The sequence below is a fragment of the Alosa alosa genome, chromosome 2 (genome assembly GCF_017589495.1).
Source record: "Alosa alosa isolate M-15738 ecotype Scorff River chromosome 2, AALO_Geno_1.1, whole genome shotgun sequence".
NCBI lineage: Eukaryota > Metazoa > Chordata > Actinopteri > Clupeiformes > Clupeidae > Alosa > Alosa alosa.
The window spans coordinates 16,625,249-16,638,962 of record NC_063190.1 but is presented as its reverse complement, the minus strand read 5'-3'; the positions used below and the strand labels follow the sequence as shown (position 1 = coordinate 16,638,962).

The following is a 13,714-nucleotide window of genomic DNA, read 5'->3' as shown; positions in this document are numbered from 1 at the left end:
AAGGACTTCGCTTAAACTTAATATACTGTTGCAAATTCACTTGAGTATAAACTATTCACTTTAACTAATGTAAGTAATGTTATTCAGCTAGTTGTCATTTCAAAGAAATTACACTTCTCCGTTTAAAATTTTACCTTAGCTAAGAGGATAGCTAGCATGCTAACAACCGGACAGTAACAGGCAGCAGCATGGTCTGATATTAAGTTATTTTATCACAAATCCGAACGCTAAAAAATTGCACTTTTAGGCTTGAAATGATCCCAAACACTTACAGATTATGACAAAAAACCCTCAACAAATCCAGAAAGACATAATGACCAATTTATTGGTAAAATTCCACAAGTCTCCATTGACATTAGTGCAGCGAGGGTTTACTATGGTCTGCATAAAGGGGGATTTTCCCCCCTCCCCCTTGCAATAATCGAACGCGGAAATTGTCGAACGTTTGCGCCTCTCGCTCCGCTTTAACCCTCTCTGGTACTTTCCTGTTTCAGCCCTGACCTTAATTGAGGTTATGGTATTAAATAAAATTGTCTACGTCACGTCAATTGTAATAAAAAAAGAAAGAAAAAAAGATCACTATTTGTATAAAGCATACCACAGCTGTCTGAGTCTTACTAAAACGTAGAGCATTTAAACTGAAATGAGCCCTTTTATGGTAAGCCAAACTAAGTGTTATGACTAAGTAATTCCAGTATGAGTTAGTAAGTAAACCCATAGTCAGAGGTGTAATCAGATTCTTTATTATTATTCACAGCTCTGCCAGTAATGTGACAATTACAGTCCCTTATTGTGCTTGACTGATACAAAGAGGACATTTGTGTGGAAAAGCAGACAAACTAGAACTAGTTAAACAATACCTACATATTTGTACCTAGCTGGTGATATTATAACAGTGGTGTAGAAATGTTGCAGAGATGTCATCATATATTTTATGTAATGTCATGTTTGGCATCTACACCTGAAAGAACCTTGGACATCACAGAACAAATGCTTGAAGTCTGTATGCTGCCACCAAACATAAAACATTCAGAAGTTGTACTTGACAAAGACAGTTCCAGAGACAGTTCCACAATGTTTTGTTGGCTCGCTATCACAAGTTATGCCAAACGTTACAACATTTGAACTCATGTGGCTCCCTGTATTTTCACAACTGTTCTCCTCTGTTTGGCACACATACTTTGCAGGTATTATTAACATGTCACACAAGCTCATACGGATATCATTACGCGATTAAGCTGGTCAGCAATACTATGTGATAAACTCCCAATCTAATACAGATTGAAGCGATGTGGTATACCAGCCTATGAAAGCTGCCCAGTGCCAAAGGAGTGATACAAGACATACACATGCCTCTTGAGAGGATCAACACAGAGGTAAGCAAAGCTTTGCTCCGAGTTCAGACTGTCAGGATAGCACAATCCAGAGGCATCCTGTCAAAACAGTAAGACAAATAATTTCTTCATAAATCCCATGGGAGTCTAAGACAGTGATGTAATCATAGAGATATAATATTTAAGTCTAAAGATCTAATATTAAAGGTAAGATATAAACCAAGGTTTGGAAAAATAAATCTTTACACATACATAAGTGGAGACTTTTAAAATGGTCGAGACAATGTTGATTTGTTTTGTATCTCGGTCTTTCTGCACACTAGAAAACAGAAAACAAAATAAGTATGAGCCTAAATTGCCCATCATTTGCATTCAACTGATATTGGCTTTTGCCACCTAACAATTTTGAACATACACAGGAAAAGCAGCATATGATATAATCTAATTGTTTAAGTTTAAGTTAATGTTTATGTCTTGTTTTTTTTTTAAGTAAACACATAGGCCTAAAACTAAACATCCAGCTGTAATGGCAACATTAGCATACTTTAAATAAGTTGCCTTGGCAAGTAGAGTGATGAAGCAAGCAGATAAAACTGTACAGGATGCAAGCAATTTAACTGTATAGAAATTACTCTAACTTACCTAACTAAATCTTTATAGATTACTTTCACAGTGTCCAGGTACGGATTGATACTATCCTCATACTGACACAGTTCACCACCAAGACATATATGTTTGAAAAGCTTGAAGATAAACTCTTCTCGATCAGCAGGTCTTATTAGATCATATTTATCGGAGTCCTCTACAGTCAAGACCTTAGAGAAGAGAAAATATAATTAACACTGAAATACTATGTAAGGCTAAGGATATGTACTGTAGGTTATATGAGCATTCAAGTCAGTGACATTTTAGAATATTAAAACAGTAACAACAACAAAAAAAAAAATATATATATTTTTTGTCTGAATGTACTTACAGTATGTAGCCTAGTTTTCAATGTAGTAGGTGTCCCTTATATAAGATAACGATTTACTGCATTTTATGTAACCGTATTCAGTCCTTTATAAATGTCATTTGGCAAAACAGTTATTCCCATGTTATATTAAAATCATTGTTAATGATACACTCATAGTAAAAATGTAATTCTTCCATAGTAAAGAAACTACAAAAAACTGCCATGTTGCCCTGGTGATTTAGATATTACAGTACGATCCCCCCTCACAATTAGCACCTGAACTTGTCTCAACTAATAAATGTAATGAGTTTGCATCTTTTTTCAAAGGCAAAATAGATAAAATCAGACTGAACATATCTTCTCAACAACTTACTCAACATCTGATCTGGAACTTCCAGGTTCAAGGGAAGGGGTACTTAACTTGATGTCAGAGTTTAGTTTGATAGACTATGAAACTCTTGTAAAAACTGTCCAGAACCTCAACTCCTTCACATGTGGCTTAGACGCGCTACCTACCATTTTTTAAAATCTGTTCTTCACCTCATAGCAGCAGATGTGCTTCACATTGTAAATGCATCATTACTGTCTGGCACATTTCCTAAGTCCTTGAAAACAGCTGTTATAAAGCCCCTTCTCAAGAAGAATAACCTCGATGCCACCATGCTAAACAACTACAGGCCCATATCCAATTTACCTACTTTTATTGGCAACATTATTGAAAAAATAGTCTCTAATCAAGTAACCACCTTCCTAACATTAAATGGATATTTTGATTACTTTCAGTCAGGTTTTCGGGCAAATCACAGCACTGAAACAACTCTTATTAAGGTTTTAAATAACATACGGCTCAATACAAATGCAGGCAAAACATCAGTCCTAGTGTTATTGGACCTTAGTGCATCCTTCGACACTGTTGATCACAACATATTACTACACAGATTAGAGCACTGGGTTGGACTTTCAGGTATAGTCATCAACTGGGTCAAATCATACCTCCAAGAAAGGAGTTTGTTTGTTGCCATCGGCAACTGTACCTCTACGCCAACGTCCTTGACCTGTGGTGTCCCCCAGGGATCAATCTGGGGGCAACTATTATTTAACCTCTATTTTGCTCCCACTAGGACAAACCATCACAAACAATTTGATTTCCTATCATAGCTATGCCGATAACACCCAACTTTACTTAGCTCTTTCACCTACTGACTATGGTCCCCTTGAATCTCTTTGTCAGTTTATTGACAAGATTAACAACTGGATGTCGTATTGGTGTCGTAATTGACAGTGATCTAAATTTAAACAGTCGCATGAAAGCAATAACTAAATCAGCTTTTTACCACCTCAAAAACATTGCCAAACTTAGAGGGCTAATGTCTAAACATGATCTAGAAAAACGTATTCATGCATTCAACCACAGTAGGGTTGACTACTGCAATGGGCTTTTCACAGGCCTTCCTAAAAAGACTATCAAACAGCTTCAGATGATACAAAATGCAGCGGCTAGGGTTCTCACAAAAACTGAAAGAATTGACCACATTACTCCAATACTTAAGTCCCTGCATTGGCTTCCAGTAAGTCACAGAATTGACTTTAAAGCACTTCTGCTTGTTTATAAATCATTAAATGGAACGGGGCCAAATTACCTAGCAGACATGCTTCAGCAGTACACACCTTCCAGACCTCTCGGGTCTCAGCAGAAATACTTGTTAGTAAAACTGTTAGAACTAAACATGGTGAAGCAGTGTTTAGTTGCTATGCAGTTCAGCTCTGGAACCAACTTTCAGATGAGATCAAAGTTGCCCCAACTGTAGCCAGTTTCAAATCTAGACTTAATACCAAACTTTTCTCAGATATTTGCTAACTGATCACTTATTTTTTACATTTCTAAATCTGGGAAAGTCTTTCAGCTAACATTTTAATAGTTTATATGTTGTTTTTTAAGTTTTAATTATTACTTTTTTAAACACTTTTCAATTATTGCCCTTTTATGCTTTTATGTACATGACCTTGTGTGTTTTATGTTTTCTTATTATTATTATTGTATTATTACACTGCAAAAACTGCTTATCTAACAAAATCTAACCAAGTGTTATTAATCTTATATCAAGATAAAAAAACTAGTTGGTATTGTTTTCAGTATAAAGAGACTTACCTAGCGCTTTCTTGCGAAATCATTGACTTAATTAAAAAAAAAAAAGACTTATTTTAAGACATCTCATCTTGAAAACAAGCAAATTTGTCTGCCAGTGCGTTAAGCAAATTTGTCCTAAAAACAAGCAAATTTGTCTGCCAGTGCGTTGAGCAAATTTGTCTTGATAAGACTCCTCAAAATAAGTTAAAGTCTTCTTAAATTAAGTCAAAATGATCTTTTGAGAGGGCGCTAGGTAAGTCTTTTCATACTAAAAACAATACCAAATAGATTTTTTAATCTTAGTATAAGATCAATAACACTTGGTTAGAATTAATTTTTTGCAGTGTATTCTTTACTTCTTAAACTATTCTTTGACTATTGCCCTTCTATGCTTTTATCAGCTATTCCTGTTTGCTTTTGTTTATGTAAAGCACATTGAATGACCTCTGTGTATGAAATGCGCTATATAAATAAAGTTGACTTGACTTGACTTGACTATATAAAACCGTAGCTTGCGGAAGTAGAAATGTGGGCGTCTCGTCATTGATCCATTCATTTCAAACTTACAAAAAAACTACATTCTAACAAATAAATCGAATACATGAATGAATACAATCAGGCATACATTTCTCAACTCATCAAAGTCTCCATAAATTTCATGGTAACACTTCACTATGTGTCCAGATGGTCGCAATACTCCACCAGAATTCAGAGGGTCAAAAATATCCATCGAAACCTTTGAGCATGGGATAACCTCAACATCCACACGAGTCACTTTACTACCTGTGAAAACAATAGTAAGGAAATGATTATGGCAATGTAATCACAGAGTAGGATATGCACCATCTACATCTCTGGTATTTCTCCAATCAGTTCTCAAATCAGAACAACAGTCATACCTAGGGATGTCCAATATCCAGACTGTAAGACCTTTAAGTTCTCCATCACACAAGGGTCTTGAAAAAAATCCTTAATATAAAAACAGAGATAAATCCTTCAAAAATATGCTTCTTTGATAAACATTTTCGAACACTACTGTATCATACCATTTCCAAGGTTACACTTACCAAAACAAACTCATCCTTTTTGTATGGATAAAACATTTGGTCGAAGTTAAAGGCCTGGGCTGATATTCTCCCCAACATTGACCTGTCATGAGTAATTCATGTATTTATCATTTAGGCCTATTTAATGAAATTAAACTCATGAATATGATTTCCAAATGAACAAGGGTGGACAAAGCACACAATTCCTTTACTTAAGTCAAAGTAGGCCTATAGATGCACCTTGTCAAATATTACTCCAACACAAGTGAAAATTGCTAAGTCAGATTTTTACTAAGCTGAAGTACAGAAGTACTTGCTTTTAAAAATACTTAAGTATTCAAAAGTACAAGTATTTGTCCTTTTTAATGTGTTGTAATGCAAAATGCAAGTATTTAGCAGTTTATTAATCATTTACTGATGTAAAGATCTAGCTATGATATTGGAGAAAATTAACTTAACAATATGGTCTATTGCATTATTGCCTTTCATGCTATCACAGGATGCGATACTACGGTACTTCTGTCTTGGCAGAACACTAAAAAAAATCCCATTTCAAAGTTTTCATTGGGCACCATAGTCTTGGCATAGGTGACCTACAATAAGCAGTACCACCTGTGCTGATGTGGAAGCCTTCATTTGCAAGGTTTTCAAAGCTGGCTCATGCACGTCATCAAAGAGTGCCAGGGCCTCTATTTGCTCAGGCTGTTCCTTTGAAAAGATTGCCCCCAAGCCATGATGCATTATCATTCCATATCAAGAGGGCGCACTACCAAGCAGCTGTATGGCTCCAAGCAAATCAACTAAGACCTGCACTGCCTCCACCGGAAACTATGGGGTGGTCGAATTGAGAAAGACGCTCTTTTGCTTCTCACTTCCCTTCCTTCTGTGCCTCAGGCTGTTATCAATCTTGTTACATGTCGTTGCACCACACAGTGTAAAAGGACGACTAAGCACACTAATGTCACAGCCTAGCCATTCTCATGGTGGCCATTTTGGAAAAAAATGTGAAATGCACATGGACTGGCAGTTAATGTTTTGTTTTGTCTTGTTCCTGTCTATTTGTTTTTTGTCTGTTCATATTCTCTTTGGGACAATAAAATAAAAATGAAGTTAAATCTATAGGCCTATAGGCAAAAGAAAAAGTGAATTCAGCACAACAATTTACCAAACAAGGCCATTTGCTAACTTGATTCATTATTTTAGTACATTTCTTTGCTTATGAAGCTGAGAAACTGGGTTCAGCTGGGATGCTTACAGCCCCAAAGTTCAATGACCTCTAGAGGTCACCAGAGGTCTGATAGAGCTTGTCATATTGCAGAATTGAATTCAGCACATCCAAATTGACAAAGTAAGTAAGACTGGTTGCCAACTTTGTCTCAAAAATCCCTGTGGGTGTCACAATTCTGGATTTTGGCACCAGTCTAATATCTCAAATGTGGCGGAGTCAAGTACAGCATTTGCATTTCAAATGTAATTGAGTAAAAGTTACAAGTTACCAAAAACATTAATACTCAAGTGCAGATACTCCAAAATCATACTTAAGTGACCTACAGGCCTAGGTTATCAAGTATGTACTAGTTACTGTCCACCCCTGCAAATGAACTTATTGAGCTAACATTATCCAGCCGTACATTAAGTTTTACAAAGTTAATATTGCATAGTAATAGTCATACCCTAATGTATCATGTCTGTAATTTAGTTAGTAACATTATGCCATTGCACGCATAAAAGCATCTAAAACTTAAGATCATAACCCCGGTTCTCTGATGGCATGAGTGAGGTATTTTAACTAAAGTTACCTCTTCTGAGGGATACACGGGGGCGAACGAATGCTTGAAAGAGAAGCTGAACCCCCTATATTTCACAAACTAATCACTAGATGAAGTAAAATGTTGTTGTTTTTATTTCTATGCACTATGTTGACAATGGTGATGTACAAGTACCCACCATAAAATGGATGCATGCTCTGTACTTCAAGAAAACAAAAGAAAAATAGATTTTTAGGCAAGTGTTCTAATATTCAGCAGTCATTAAAACAAAGTTGTCTATTGCCAATATATTGATCAAATATAGTAGCTTGTAATCAATTTATTGATGATATTTTATTGCTTCACAATAGATTTTGTTTACTTTAGTTGTTTACTTTTGGTTTTTTAATGTATGAGGCATTGCTTTGACAGGGTGGGGGCATTTTACCCCACCTTTGGGGGGCGTTTTGCCCCATCGCTGGGGCAAAACGCCCCTTTTGCACAATTTTTGTTGTTGTTAAAATACTAATTAACTGTTAACTCTGGACAATTTTCATATTTGGTTTATAATTCATGACATTGTCACTCAAAACTAGGATAGAAATTCTACATATATTTAGCTTTTTGTTTCACAGTAGGCCTAATATCACATATTCCTTAAGGGGGGCGTTTTCCCCCACTCTACCCTATCGATAGACATGAAAATAAGTAAGGGATAATGTAATTATTGGGAAAATAAGTTCCACTCCCGACAGGGCGAACCGGACCCCGAAGCGCAGCGGACTTGTACTTTTGAATGCTTAAGTATTTTTAAAAGCAAGTACTTCTGTACTTCAGCTGAGTAAAAATCTGACTTAGCAACTTTCACTTGTGTTGGAGTAATATTTGACAAGGTGCATCTATAGGCCTACTTTGACTTAATTAAAGGAATTAATGCACGGTCGATGTTGTAAAACGGCCCCGACGCGAAGCGGATATCGTAAGTGCATCAATTTCTGTTACCAGACCACCGTATGACTCCGTGATGGAGTAGTTCATTATCCCGCTTATTCTACTGTCGTTGCCACTTAATTAAGCTGGACCTGGGCTACTCTGGCGGAGATCTGCCGTGGCCGCCGAGCTGTTGCTGACCTGAGAGCTGCCATGCCAACTGCAGACTAACTGGGCCTCTGACATCCTTCCATCCATTCGTGAACGGTGCACTTCACTCGAGGGGATCTCTCAGGACAGCTGGACCTAGGCTAGCTACTCTGCGAAAGATCTGCCGTGGCCGCCGAGCTGTTGCTGACCTGCGAGCTGCCATGCCAACTGCAGACTAACGTTAGCCTAGCGGTGAGGAGCTGCAGTCTCACGGAGTAACAAACGGTCGCTGTTAGAAGTCCACCGAGTTGCGGATCTACACGATCGCCCACTACTTCAGACTGTGCTTCCAGTGATCTCCAGACTGCAGTCTACAAGGCCTAACGTTAACGTGATCTCCAGACTGCCAGTGAATTCACCGGGTTGATCATTTGTTAACGTTAAATAACTTTGTTGGCATATCGGTTGTGAAGACACTCTGTGCAGTTTTCACGGATCATTGCCCTTGGACATTTTCAGCTGGTTTGGAAATTGGACTAATTATAACATCACCTTTCCCCTTTTTAAATATATTTTCTTTTTTATATAAATATTTTTTCTTTTTTCCCCACTTTTTATTTGTTTATTTGTTTTGTTGTCTGTCTTGGTGTCACGGGTACTCTGGCGACTACGCCGCTCCGTCCAGCATTTTTTGTATTTGTTTTTTAAATGTATTTGTCATGTCTTGATGTCATGGGCACGCTGGCGACTACGCCGCTCCATCCGGCATCGTTTGTCTTGTTATGTGTCTTGTTTGTTGGAGCGCTTTGGGTTGCACTATGTGCATGTTAAATGCGCTTTCAAATTTAATTGCGTTGTGTTCATTTCCTGTTCTAGAATCTTTGGTTAGTTCTAAATGGATGGTTGCTACGGCCAAAGGCCAGTCGTTAGTTCTATCTCTCCCGTTGTCAAGCGGGCGTATCCCAAGATTCTAATGAACTTTAGCTTTGAAACATCGCTATTTTACTCAGCCTGCTGTCATCCATCTAGCTAGCTAAAAGCCACCTCAGTCATATGCTACAATGTTGCCATGTTTAGAACGTCTGCATTTCACAGCTCGGATGCAAGGTGACAGTTCATTTAAACTTCACAACGAGTTCGGCGAATTAATATACAAGTGTGATACGGCCAAAAATGGATCTACTTCATAGGTGTGCAAATAACATACGGTTAATGATCGCTCTAAATTACGTAGGACAATGGGAAATTCAACCAAGCAGTGGAATAAGTAACACGAATGTTCTGCTAACGTTATCGATAGCTTACCCAATGGCGTATAACATTACATTTTGCCTTAAGTTTGTGAGCAAATAGCGCTGAAACTAAACAGATATCGTCACTCATCAATAAACCACTGACAGAATGAACTATTACCATTTCAGGAAGCGTCTCGAAATTTCAGGATTTTGGAGAAAAGGGAAGTTTTTGTTAGAAAGTAAATTGAAGACATATTTCTGATCAAAGGTTATCTGTTCCCCAGCCATGATGTTGTAAGCGGATCACTATGGAAACGGTCCACACATTCTTCGGCGCGTGCGCCAGTTGGTAGAGTTTTGCCGAACATCACTGAAGTCTAGTAGCCTAGCCTAATATTATTATTAGCGGTATCTTCTTGGCCTTGTTAGAGAAATGAATTCAAATGTTTTGAATCTCAGAATTCTCATTGCCATCTTATCTATAAGAAAGACACTTAAAACGACATATAGTTTCCAATAGCAACTTCAACACAGGTCTATGCTACTATCCTCGAGAGCTTGGATAGACTTCAGGAGCTCGGGCATAATCTATCAAGCGGAAGGAATGCATGTGGCTGCCATGGTGGCTGGAGACAACCTTGAAACCCTGCTGCTGCCCACTGGGGGACATGGAGATGGAGTGTCAAATTTCCTTTCACATCTGGTTTTAATAGGCTGTACAGGATGTTGTCAAGCAGTCAGACAAGAGCAGTTAACTATTGATATTATAGTTGGAATTCTTTTGACTGATGTAGGTTAGAGAAAGTGGGCTGGCTAAAGGTAGCCTACATCCCTTTTCTCTGCTCTCGCCAATGACAGAGAAATACCCTCAAGCTATTTGCAGGGCTCCTTGACCATTTAACATGATTTGGATCATTTTGGTGTCACTGCTGTTGTTACCTGTTTTACCTCCATCTACTGTAAGTTCTCCCTCTTATATTTGGCCTGCAGGACTATTTCTTAAGCAAATGTGTAGCCTAGTCTTTTTGGTGCATTTATTTGGGTAATACAAAAACAATATCAGCATGTCTTGTAACAATTGTTCTGCCTTAGTTGTATGTTTTAGCAGCCAACTTACAATAGGCTTATGTCTAATAACTGTTGAATGAGACATATTTGTGTTAAAAAATGGTCAGATTTGCCCTTTTAAATGTTGTCTTTGTTACATAACAATGAAATCAATGTAATTAGTAAAGATAGGTGACTGAACCTTACGGTAAAAAAACAGATATGTGTGATTGTGTAGGCTATCTTATAAAGCAGTGTTTTGTTTTATTGTGTTCTGAAACAGAGCTCAGACAATGCAACTACAAATCAGTCTCTGGAGATAACTGATGATGATGATGACCATGATGTCACTCTCAAAAGTGACAAGAATCCCCCTGCGGCCAAGTATGGAGAAAAGTGTACAATGCCTTGTGAACTGGCAGCTAAGTTCATGAAGGAGGAAAGGCACTCTCTATGTAGTATGTATGTTACAGACAAGGTGTCACCTACATTAGTCTACACAATGTGGATGTTTTGCTTACAGTATAGAGAACAAGCTGTAGGCTACATTTTTAATGACATTTATGTACTTTAGAAATGTAAAGTACAAGTAAAGGTGTTATAAGTAAGACATCTTTCAAGTGACATAATTTCACTGCATTTCTTACTTCCAGTAACTATATGCATGCGACAATAAACTTCCTTGTATCCTTGTATCCTTGTATCTATTGTAATAAATCATAAAATTACCAGAATATGCAATCAGAGATAAAAAAAAAAACATGTTATTTTCAAATACTGGCTTCACTAACAACAATGATACAGCCAGAATATTTATAATTCAAACTTTCATTTGCAGCCTGCAATTACTGTTTTTGTTTTGATTTTGCGTTTTGGCCTGCTGCGCCACCCTCCGCCAATTTACCAATCAAGCATTTTGACCTTTGAATTGCCAGATTAGCTAAATTAGATGTTACATGGTTTCTAAGCTAAAACCTTTTTGTCACATACAGCAAAGATGTAAAAAATGTACATGTAAAACTGTAAAAATACACGGTCTCTGTAGACAGGTTTCAAAAAAGACAACAAAAACAGCCTGGTGTAACCTGGGGGGTATTCCAAGTATGTGGTTTAGTGATAAGCCTGGGTAAATTAACTCAGAGTAAGTGGTAAACCTCCTACAAGAGCCCTATGGTATTGTTTTGTTAGGAGAATGAAGCCACAGCTCTTCTATTAGGAGGTTTACCACTTACTCTGAGTTAACTAACCCAGGTTCAGGGCACCTTAAATGCTCTCAAATGTTTTTATTTTGGACAGCAATGCTCGTTTTAAACACTGGTGGTCGTTCTTACATAATGATCATCTTTAAGTGTAATGTCTTTTATCCTGAATGTTTTAGGTGACCTTCAGCATTCAATTGTTTCATACACAAGGAGTACTAGAAAGATGATCAGAGATTTAATTGATGAACAGCAAAAATCCTTAGAATTACTCTCCAACCAGGTACAGCCATATCCAATGCGCAATTTGTTGAAAACACTCTTGCATGACAAGATTTCCATGAACATTTAAATGATTGATGCTTGCATTTCAAGGTGATGGAACTCACATCAAAAGTTAGCTCACTCAGCTTGGAGGTTCAGCGGAGCAACACTGAAACATTATCAGTGAAGCCAGTACAATCCCATGGTAATAGCCCACAGAGTGTTGTTGTAGATATTCAATGTTATAACCAATATGAAGTTCCTTCAATCTGTCGCTTTTGTCAATGTTTGCATTTTTTGTCAATTTCCCAGGACGGGATTGTAGTGACATAAAAGAGACACTCGATGCATCTGTTTCCAAAATACCTAGTGGGATCTATATAATCCATCCAGAAAATATAGAGTATCCATTTGAGGTAAACAATTTCGGAAAATAGTGGCTAATATGCTGATGATTTTGTAAACAGCTGCCTTTTAAGTAACTCTCTTATTACTTCAAGATTACAAGAATAAAGTAAAATGTAAATAAACATGTAAATATATTGTTTTTCATACATAATTTTTTTTTTCATTAAGACTATTTTGTCTAGACCACAGCAGTGTTTTTCTTTTTCAATAGTTAAATGCAACATGTTAGCGCTAATTGTTGTTAATTACTGAATTGCTGAAGATATAAAATGCAAACGTTTGTTTTGTAGGTTTTTTGTGAGATGGATTACATGGATGGTGGGTGGACTGTTGTGCAAAGGAGGACTGACGGTCTTACTGACTTTAAACGACCGTGGTCAGACTACATCAATGGATTTGGCCACCTGCCAGGTCAGAGCTCCACATTCCCTTGTAGAAAAGTCTCTGAATGAATAAGCTGCAACTCAAATTTGTGCCTTTTTTGCCTTTTGTTTTGGTGTAGGAGAACACTGGCTAGGTCTAAGGAAGATATTCAATATTGTCAGCCAAAAACAGACCCCTTTCCAACTCCACATTGCCTTCGTTTCACAAGATGACTCCACTGCGTATGCGTCTTATGACAAATTTTGGATTGAAGATGAGACCAACTTCTTCAGAATTCATCTTGGGAGATACGCTGGCAGTGCAGGTAATATGTTTGAGATTCACTTAGTGTCAAAACTACATTTCTGCAAACTGAAATATTTTAAACACATTAAGTTTATTTTAAACAAACATACAATCTGGCAGGTGATGCTTTCCGTGGGTATGAGCAAGAAGAAAATCAGGAAACAGCGCCGTTTAGCACATCTGATGTGGATAATGATGGATGTAATCCAACTTGCACATTTGACGGAAATGCCGTGGAGAGCTGTAGTATCCATCAGAATGGCACAGGCTGGTGGTTTAACCAGTGTGGGCGCGCAAATCTAAATGGATCCCCGTCGGACCAGGATCAAGCCACTATCCCAAACATGCGCTGGGAAACTTGGACTAAAAACGGCATTCCAGTACAGATTAAGTCTGTGACCATGAAGATAAGGAGAATGGTCATTCATCAAAATAATTAGTTGCATTAGAGGAGTATTTTGATTTTACACTGTTATTGAAAGGAAGTTGAAATAAGTGTTTCAACCTGATTGTGTTGTAGATACCATCCCATCAGATTATAAAATGGAACTAGCGTCAACAATAAAAAAGAAACATGTTTGCATATTGAATCATGGTTTGA

General features: G+C 37.4%; 2 protein-coding genes across 2 annotated transcripts; one reads left to right on the top strand and one right to left on the bottom strand.

The window, feature by feature from the left end:
* Positions 1–727: 727 nt before the first annotated feature.
* On the bottom strand, positions 728–9,814 carry cfap300 (cilia and flagella associated protein 300). The gene is made up of 7 exons (XM_048235402.1): positions 9,705–9,814; positions 5,485–5,566; positions 5,317–5,386; positions 5,043–5,200; positions 1,977–2,149; positions 1,587–1,653; positions 728–1,433 (listed from the first exon to the last, which is right to left on the bottom strand). The coding sequence occupies exons 1-7, from the start codon at positions 9,812–9,814 to the stop codon at positions 1,305–1,307; spliced, it is 789 nt and encodes a 262-aa protein (XP_048091359.1). The 3' UTR covers positions 728–1,304.
* angptl5 (angiopoietin-like 5) lies at positions 9,549–13,703 on the top strand. Its single transcript, XM_048235389.1, has 8 exons — positions 9,549–10,485; positions 10,857–11,031; positions 11,952–12,055; positions 12,148–12,241; positions 12,349–12,452; positions 12,735–12,855; positions 12,947–13,132; positions 13,234–13,703. The coding sequence occupies exons 1-8, from the start codon at positions 10,429–10,431 to the stop codon at positions 13,551–13,553; spliced, it is 1,161 nt and encodes a 386-aa protein (XP_048091346.1). The 5' UTR covers positions 9,549–10,428; the 3' UTR covers positions 13,554–13,703.
* Positions 13,704–13,714: the final 11 nt, after the last annotated feature.

Excerpts from the sequence above, each read along its gene's own strand:
- cfap300 (XM_048235402.1), bottom strand. The coding sequence starts at position 9,814 with ATGGCTGGGGAACAGATAACCTTTGATCAGAAATATGTCTTCAATTTA. Across the intron at positions 5,387-5,484 it reads AAAAGGATGAGTTTGTTTTG|GATTTTTTTCAAGACCCTTG; the intron begins GTAAGTGTAACC and ends TTTTATATTAAG. Across the intron at positions 2,150-5,042 it reads ACTTTGATGAGTTGAGAAAT|GTCTTGACTGTAGAGGACTC; the intron begins GTATGCCTGATT and ends CTCTTCTCTAAG.
- angptl5 (XM_048235389.1), top strand. The coding sequence starts at position 10,429 with ATGATTTGGATCATTTTGGTGTCACTGCTGTTGTTACCTGTTTTACCT. Across the intron at positions 12,242-12,348 it reads GAAGCCAGTACAATCCCATG|GACGGGATTGTAGTGACATA; the intron begins GTAATAGCCCAC and ends TCAATTTCCCAG. Across the intron at positions 12,856-12,946 it reads TGGATTTGGCCACCTGCCAG|GAGAACACTGGCTAGGTCTA; the intron begins GTCAGAGCTCCA and ends GTTTTGGTGTAG.